Below are 9,103 nucleotides of genomic sequence, written 5' to 3' on the forward strand. Positions count from 1 at the left end.
TTATATAAGCTAAATTATCTGTCTACTCATCCACCCTACCCACAAAGCAGTTGCTATTTCTCTATCCCCACCTCCTAACCAATAGAATATTCAGTAATTTCCCAAATCATGAAGCTCTGAAGGAGTTAAATCTCAATGGTAAGTAAAAATACGTGCATTACAGCAGTTGGAAGTCACAGCAAGGTACTAATAAAAAAGATGCAGTGACTAAAATCCAGCCATTTAGTAACTTAAAAGAGAAGGCAGAGAACATATAGACTGTACAGAGAAATGCACTGTAAAGAGAACTAACTCTGGAGGCCTTTCCTACAGCTTAATTCTCATCCTGAAGGATGTCTATTCTTATAATTTTAAGTGGTTTTCTAGGCCACACAAAATTTCTACTTGATTCTATGTACTGCACTGCCTCTTTCTTCACAGAATGGGTTCTCAATCCACACTATGCAAGATCGTTTGATTTTTTTTTCTTCTCCCCCCCCCCCCAAAAAACCCTCCTTCATTATATGGGAAATTAAGTTATCAAGAAGGATTTTGTGGAGAAAATGAGAACTCAGCCTAAGCCCGTATCCCTAAGAGATTTCATCAAGTATCAACCATAACGCATAGCAAAGACGAAGGCCAAAGAGCCCAGTATCAAGAACGGACTTTTAAGACTAGATCTGTGCCAAGGTGCCACCTGTGACTACAGCACCGCTAGAGAAAAAAAGGCTCCAGTGTCTATCTTGCATCGACATCACAGGGAAAAGTCCCCCACTAAAGGAACAGGTAGGTGGTGAGTTCCGGTGGTCGACCGAAAGAGGGAGAGAAAATCTTAACCTAAATTGAACTCAATCGGTTAGGAACAGCACTTTGGAGTGAGTGCCAAGCTTTCCAGGGCTGCGGCTGGAGCCGCACGGAGAGGGAAAGCCCCTGGGACAAGCATCCAGCCATTTCCCATCTCTGCACACAGACCCCCTCCCACCTAATGCGCCACCCTTTAACCTGTGCCTCCCCGCGAGGTGTGTACCCGAGTGTACCCCAGGCGTGGGTAGGACTAGTCTGGAGCTTCTCCAACTGGGCACCTCCCAGCTCCGGTAGAAGCTGCCTGCCTGGGGCATGGCCGCCCTTGGGGGGGTGGGGTGGGGGTGTAAAAGGGGGTAGGGTAGAGTACAGAAAAAAAAAACTTGGAATGGGAAAGCTTCCTGGGGTGGGGGGCTCCCACCAGATTTGGGGCAGGGGGAATTAGAAGAAGAGAGGATTAGCAAGAAAATCTCCAGGCACGGAGTGGCACAGGATGGTCAGAGTGGGGCACAGAGGAGGAAGCAAATTGGGGCAGAGAGGCACCGGGTGGGCAGAGTAGAGCAAAGAGCAAGTAGAGAGGGGCACAAATGGGTGGGCAAAGAGTGGGGCACAAATGGAAGGCATAGAAGGGAGACACAGAGTGGGGCGCAGGGCTGAGCAGAAAACGCCACGAAAGCAGGCAGCACAGATCCCGGAGACTGCAGGGCGAGCTGTGCTTGGGGGGTACTCAAGGAAGGGCGGGGAGCACGGCAGGACGCGGGAATCCCTCTCCGGAGACTAGAGGCGCGGTGGGCTCACCTTGTAGACATTTTCGGTCAATCGGTGCACCTCTTCCGAGCGCGACATGGTCCTGGGTTCGGGCTGCACCATAGACCGGAGCAGGAGCAACAGCAAAAAGAGCCCGGGAAGCCGGAAAAAGAAGAGTGGAGCGCGGAGCCACCGCGGCACCTCTTATAGCCTTCCCAATCCCGCCGCCCCGCGGCTCCGCCTCCTGCCCGCAGCTGCCGCCCTAGCCGCTGCCGAGCCGACAACCACCACGACACCGCCTCCGCCTCCACCAATGCCACCGCCCCCTTGCCCAGGGATAGCAGCGCCCCCGGGCCTGCCGGCAGCTCTCCCTCCTCCCCTTCCAGCCGTCGCTAGGCAACCTCCTGCCCCGCCCCCGCACTCTGCTGCTGATTGGTGAGGACCGAGAGGAGGAGAAAACGGGGGAGGGCGCTAAGGGCGGAGATGAACTGGCCGTCTCTGTGCGACGATTGGTCAAGGAGGGTGTCCTTCTGGTGAGAAGAGGAGGAGGTGGAGGCGTGGAGGAGGCTTTAAGCCCATTGGGAAGAAAGGATGAGGACGCCTCTGTACCAGCCAGCCTGAGGGTGGGGACGGAGGGGGCGGGGTGGAGCAGGAAGAAGGGAGCAGAAGGTGGGGAGGAGGAGTGGGGAGCGAGGTGGGAATGCGGCAACCGGGAGGAGAGGGGAAGGGGGAGTTGAATTGGTGAGTGAAAGATAAGCACTTTGCAAAGTAGCAACTCGGAGCTTTCGTGGAGGAAGCTGCTTCAGCCGCTGAATGAGCTCGCCCCAACTTACTTCGCGTTGGGCGCAAGGCTCAGGGAACTGGAGGGGCCCCTTTCCATCCTCTATCCTCCCCACAGCTCATGGGCGCAGGGTGGCAACCCCGCCGGTGCCAGAATCCTTCTCATCCCCCGGTGCTGCCATGTGCTCTCAAAATCACCTGCTTCCTAGACAGTGCGGACCAGACAGGCTGTACCCTCTGGCCCTATTGGCTTTAATTTTCCTTCTCCCGCTTCTGAGTTTGGAGGGAGACTGGTCAGTTGGCTTTTGCTTTGTTGAGATCATGTCAAGCCTTGAAGCATTTATTAAGCGCCTGCTGTGTCAGGCACTGCACTAAGTCGTGGGAATTCAAAGAAAGACCAACTTATTAAATGCAATAGGTATACAAAAAAAGGCCAAAAAGTCAAGTCAACAAGCATTAATTCAGCGATAGGGACACGACGGAAGGCCAGAGTCTAGGGGCATTTATTAATAATAAATGTACCGGGCACTGCGCTAAGCTACGATGTAGAAATACTAAGGTAAACAAGTCAAGTCAACAAGCATTTATTATACACTTACCTAGTGCTATTGATTATTTTGCTAATCACTGGAGATGCAAATATAGGTGGAAAGACAGTTAACTTATTAATGTTAAATAACTAACATTTATTTATTTTGCAATTACTCTGTGCCACGCACTGTGGCAAGAAGCTCCCTATATATGTAGAGCAAATTGGAGATGGTCTTAGAGGGAAGGCACTAGTTAGCCTTAAGGGGGGAGGGGGGAAAGCTTCTTGCATAAAAATGGGGTTATATCTGAGACTTGAAGGAAATCTGGGAGTCTAAGAGAGACAGCATTCCAAGCCAAAAGACTGGCAGTGAAAACGCACTTGAAGTACGGAGATGAATGCTTTATTGTCCTCATTAGTCTTCTCTTCCAGATAAGGTTAATTAAGATAAGAAGCCGGCAACTGTAAAGCAAAGAAGGGATTATTACCTTGCAGCTACTGAGCTGTCCCAGACTTGGCCTCTGCAAGCTAGCTTCAGTCTCAGGTTTCAACTGAAAAAGACTGATAAAATGATAAATCTCTGCTATTGGGAAATCAGGAGCAGGGTCGTCAGAAAAAGGGTCTGGGAGAGGAAAGAAAAAGCTGCCCTAGTGCGCAATTTTCTTTCTTTTTTTGAGGGATAGTTGGGAGAGGATTCTGCAGAACCTTCTGCAGAACTAGTGTCCATGATAGGACACTAGGTCTCTAGGGAATAATTAATAACAACTACTACTACTATCACTCAATTATTTCTATAGCACTTTCAGTGCACAGAGCTATACATATCTGATCCTCCCATCAGTCCTATGTGGTGGGTGTTATTATTATCCTTGTTTTACAAATGTGGAAACTGAGGCTAAGAAGTTAGGTGACTTGCCCAGGGTAACATAGCTATTAAATATCTGAGGTGAGATTTAAACTCATGTCTTTCTGATTTCAAGTCCTACAGATTATCTTTCCCTACTAGATCAAATTGCCTGTGAGGAAAAAATATATATAAATTAGACTAAAATGGGAGAATTATTTGCTTTACATTATGAAACACCACATCTGAGTATCCTTTTAATTAATTCTAAAACACTAACTCTGCCAACTCATCCCAGAGGAATTGTTAACCCCACACACACTTCAACCTTTCACTCTCTTGTATCTATCCTATCTCATTCTTCTTGATGTTCTTGCATCCGTATACATACAGTCCATTTTGACATGTTTTTATAAATTTATATTATTTTGCTATAAATGTGTGTATGTATGGGTGTATGTGTACATATAGGCCAATTTTGGCACAATTTCCTTCTGGGACCAGCTTTTCTTTTCTTTTTTTCTTTATTGTCCCAACATTTGAAACTAATTCTTGTTAGTCATTTCAAACTGGAGATGAATTCTCCCTGGGGGAGGGAAAAAAGGAAGAACAGGTGTTAGGTACAGTCTGTGATTTCAATAATGTGTAAATTTCTACCATCAACTGTTCTAGAACCAAGAAAGCTTGGGATTTTGTGGGGAGGACAGGGTTGTTAATTTTGTAAACTTGCTTGAGATTCTGAGAAACCAAGTGACTTGCCCAGGGTAGCACAGCTAGTATGTGTCAGAGGCAGGAATTGAGGCCAGATCTTAATGACTCCAATGCCAGCTCTTCTTGATAGAGTTTTGTGACCAAGGAAGAAGGACTCCAGACATAAATGCCACAACCACATCCAATCCTCTAAAGGTCCAAAGTGAAGTTTTACAAAACAAACAAACAAAAAACAACCTCTAGTGCCCCATTGCTCTCTAGCACCATCTTCAAGCCTAACCTGAAAAACTCAAAGGATTTTTACTGAGGCAATTTCACACTGAGCCTTCTTTACTTTACCATGTCAACTGAACCTGGCAACTATGCCAAATCGAGTTGCATGCTAGTCCAGAGAAAGAGTAGTAATGAACAAGCTGGTAGACCCACATTAGTAGAAATGCATCCTGCTAGTAAAAATGAATTAGGATTAGAAAACCCTGGAATTGAAATGGAAGAAATACATCTGCTCATAGTGAAGCAAATCAGGTAGATGAGGCATTCCTTTTGGAAGAATGCAGCATAACTGACCAGAGTATAGTCAGACAGAATTGGTGCTCCCAGGGAGATTGCTGATCTCAAGCCAGATCCCCTACCCCGACATCACAGGGCCCTGCCTAAAGTCAAAAGAGTGCCAATAGCCAGAGACTAGGTGCAGGAATAGCATGTCCTTGGCTGGAGGGGTAGTGGCAAAGGAGAGAAGAGGAAGGACACAAAGTCTTACCCTGCTCGGTTGAAGCATTTTAAAATCGTTTCAGTCATGATCATGAGTATTGTGTCCTACCCATTTAGGGATCCTATCCCAATACTGATTAGCTCAGGCCTCCCTTGGAGAGCACCATGTTCTTCTAGTACCCTTTTTTTCAGCAGTTCAGAATACTTCTATCAATATCACCCCTCATCTCCAAATTTGTCAGCAATGACTAAATTCTTCCTGTTTTATACACATGGAGAAACTTAAACTGGAAACTGAGTAGAAGGGGCTTGCCTGAGGTTATAGGAAGGAAATCAAAGCAAAGTTCCTAACTAACAATGGTGATACATACTTCCCCCAATCTACAGAGAAGAGGAAGATAATAGTTTATATTAAGAGACTTGGTTAATGGCACTGGTAAGTTTTCTGATTTCTCTTTGTTATAAGAAAAGCTGGTGGTAGTGAGGAGATTAATTGACAAGTGATATTTTTCAAAAACATAAATTATGCATTTTTAAAGTTTCTGACGTCCTGCCCCCTGGAGAAAGAGGAAGGGGAACCACCATATTGCAAAAGGCCCACATTTCCATCTACCTGCTGGACATTCCCCTCTGATTGACCTATTAGTACTTCAGATCCAACCTACCTAAAACTGATCTAATTATCTTCCTCCCCCACAAAATCACCCTTCTCCTAACTCCTCTATTTCACTTAATGGCACCACCATCCTCCCACAGACCTCAGAATCATCTTTGACTTCTTTATCTACACTTCTCCATCTTGTAGGTTGCTGGGGTTTATCAACTCTATCTGTTCTTGGGTAGCAGAGGCTGTATCCTATGGAAATACAGGTGCAAATGGTCCTAAAAGGTGCATCCCATGTAGACTCTAAATGATCACCCTAGTGCAAATACTAATAATATGGAAATAGGTCTTGATCAATGGCACATGCAAAACCCAGTGGAATTGCTCATCGGCAATAGGAGGGGAGGTAAAGAACATGATTCATGTAACTATGGAAAAATATTCTAAATTAATTAAATAAATAAACTTTTAAAAAAAAAAGGTCCATCCCAGGGAGCATGTGCTAGAACTCCTTTGGAAACTTCAAGGGACAAATGTAAATCAATACTGATTTTGATCTAAAATTGTGAAGCAATATCCATTTTGACCACCAAGCAAGCAGAGATATTGACTAATCATTCAGTGGAATTATTAAAAGAGCTGCCTTCTTGCCCTTTTTCTTCATCCCATCTATGGCATAGCAGATCTTCAGTTCTCCCTTTGGATGTGTAACAGTTCAATTGGTGCCCTTCCTCTACCCTGGCACATGACTGTCAAGGCATTGATCAGCTTAGGTTAGTCTTCACTTGACTGTGAACCCTGGCAGCATATTAATCTTGTTTTCTTTGATAATAAGTGATTTAGATTAATCCTGAGGTAGATGATTCTAACTCTGGAGGCTACTTTGTAAGTTTGAGAGGTCTAGAAATTCTGAGTCTTCAGTCATTTTGGGGAGACAAGGTAGGGTGCCCTCTCTGTGTCCACTATAGAATTTCTGAAAGATGGTCATGAACAGGAAGATGAGCCTCGGCAAGGAGAGAATTGTTTGTATGTTTCAAAGCCTAGGTGAAATGACTGTAAATTCTGTAAACTGCATCATGTCATAATACTTTTTAAGATATTGACCTCCTGGAAGAAGACAAATAATGTTACTGCTACTGTTACTTTTAAGTCTGTTAATGTATACTTGTGAGAGTCTTTTACATAGAGGAAATAAATAGCTGTCCTATACATGATCCAAAGTATTTACTGAATATTTTTGTTTCCCCTTTGGGGAGACTCAACCTAAAGCTTAATTAATTTTCCCACGGCTTCAGGGTAGGGGGATAAAGAGCCAAATAATTTGAGGGAAAGAGCCTGATCTCTCTTTTAGATGATCAGCCTTTTCTGCTAGGATTGAATCTAGTCTATGAATGCCTTGATCTAGAACTTTTAAACCTTTTTTGGGCTCTCTAGTACAGAGGGAGACAATGAGAAACTCCAACTCCCAGTGCTTGTTGTTAGATTTGTAAGCCATATTCTTCAATCACAAAGCAATAATGTCTCATAAGTTTGTTTCTCCTCTAGATTACTTAATAGCCTCCTAACCTTTCTCCCTATCTTCATTCTCTTCCCCCTCTAGTCCATCCTTCTCATAGTTTCTAATATAATCCCACTAAAACATACAGACATTCCCCTGGTCAAAACTTTCAGAAGTGACCACAAAATAAAATAGAAACCCTTTAATTTAACATTTAAGGCTCTCCACAATTTGTTTCCAATTCACCTTTCTAAACTTTATTTCCTTTTTCACACTATTCTTCCGTTATAAACTAAATTCTAGGCAAAACAAGATGGGATTTTGTTTCCTGATCTCATGCTGTCCTGTTCCACCTCTATGCCTTCATACATCTCATGCCTCTCTGCATATTTTGCCTCCTGAAATCTTTCTCTTTCTTCAAAACCTCAATCAACTGGTACCTCCTTCATGAAATCTTCTCTATACAATTGAAAGTGAAATTTCTGGGGAAGCTAGATAGCACTATGCATAGAGCATCAGGTCTAGAGAAGAGAGGTCCTGGGTTCAACTCTAGTCTCAGATATTTCCTAGCTGTGTGACTCTGGGCAAATCATTTAACCTAGAGTTCCTGGGTTCTACATTAGAATTAATACTAAGACAGAAGGTAAGGATTTTTTTTTTAATGATACTTCTGTCAAAATTCTCCTAGAGCATTTGTTTGACGATTTCCTTTGCTTTTGTCATGATCTGTCTAATATCATACTTATGTATGTCTTATCTCCAATTATATACTGTAATAAGTTATGCAAAGTCAGGGACTGTGCCACTTACAATTTTTGACTTTCCAAAGTCTCCTTATATGGAGTAGATATTCAATAAATAAGTATTTGATTGAATTTGTCATTTTTCAGTCATTTTCATTCATATCCAACTCTTTGTTCTATTTGGAGCTTTTTTGGCAAAGATACTGGGGGGCAGTGTTGCCTTCTCCAGCTCATTTTACAGATAAGGAAACAGACAAACAGGGTTAAATGATTTACCCAGGGTAATACAGGTATTAAGTGTCTGAGACCAGATTTAATCTCAGGAAGATGAGTCTTCCTGACTCCAGGCCTGGCCCTCTACTCACTGTGCCATGTAGCTGCCCATATTGGATTTTGTATTAGTTAATTTGGTCTCACTTACTTAAAAGAAAGTCAACTGTATCAAAGGAAGACATAAGGGAAGCTAGAACCAAGCTGAAAATGCTTTACTTCCCTATCCCCTCCAAGCAGGAATGGCCTTTCTTGGCTTTTCCCCAGACCAAAATTCCCCCTGGCCTCCCTGAGCAAACCTCATGCCAAGTATTAGGAGTAAAGAGAAAGGCTTTTGCTAGTCAGGATTTGGTCTGGAGTCTTTCCCACTTCCGTTTGTCAGGTTTTTGCCTAGGCAGTTTCTAACCATAGTGACATTTAAGCATTGGACTCTTTTCAGATACCACCTGCTCAGAAGTGATGGATTCAACTGGTCCCTCTGCACTTTCTTGACTCCAGGTGGCTACTTTATGGGGGATTCAGGGGGCTTAGGTGTGAATCTGGGCAGGAGGTAGGGGTGACTGGCACTATAGAGCTTCAGCTTCCCTAAGGATCAACAGAAGCCAAGATGAAGATTTCATAAGAAAAAAACTAGAAAAGGGGAGAATAAATGCACATCTCTTCATCAACTTATTTTTAGTTATGTTATATAAGTGGCTTCTTTGCTACGTCATGTAGGAAGGGGGGGTCTCAGATTTAATTACAGAATGACAGCCCTTGCTTTTCAAGCAAGCTGTTCTCCTAGCAAAACAGAAAAAAGGATTTGCAGGTTTTGCTAGAGAGGAGGGACCTTTTGTGGAGAAAGGAGAAGACCTTCATGACCACTCAACCCAATTTTAAACCTCAC

The 9,103-nt window shown here is 43.8% G+C and overlaps 1 protein-coding gene across 8 annotated transcripts in view; it reads right to left on the reverse strand.

The window, feature by feature from the left end:
- BAIAP2 (BAR/IMD domain containing adaptor protein 2) overlaps nucleotides 1–1,976 on the reverse strand; it is a 166,966-nt gene extending 164,990 nt beyond the window's left edge. For 6 of the 8 annotated variants that reach the window (XR_008916446.1, XR_008916447.1, XR_008916445.1 and 3 more), the window contains exon 1: nucleotides 1,579–1,897. Coding sequence is in view for 5 of the 8 variants with exons in the window: in XM_056817365.1 (XP_056673343.1) it covers nucleotides 1,579–1,650 (72 nt within the window). In the remaining 3 variants the exon portion in view is untranslated. Of the gene's footprint in view, nucleotides 1–1,578 lie in introns of all 8 variants that reach the window. The other 2 variants (XM_056817364.1, XM_001380053.5) reach the window with 2 other exon arrangements.
- Nucleotides 1,977–9,103: the final 7,127 nt, after the last annotated feature.

This window comes from Monodelphis domestica, chromosome 2 (genome assembly GCF_027887165.1).
Source record: "Monodelphis domestica isolate mMonDom1 chromosome 2, mMonDom1.pri, whole genome shotgun sequence".
NCBI lineage: Eukaryota > Metazoa > Chordata > Mammalia > Didelphimorphia > Didelphidae > Monodelphis > Monodelphis domestica.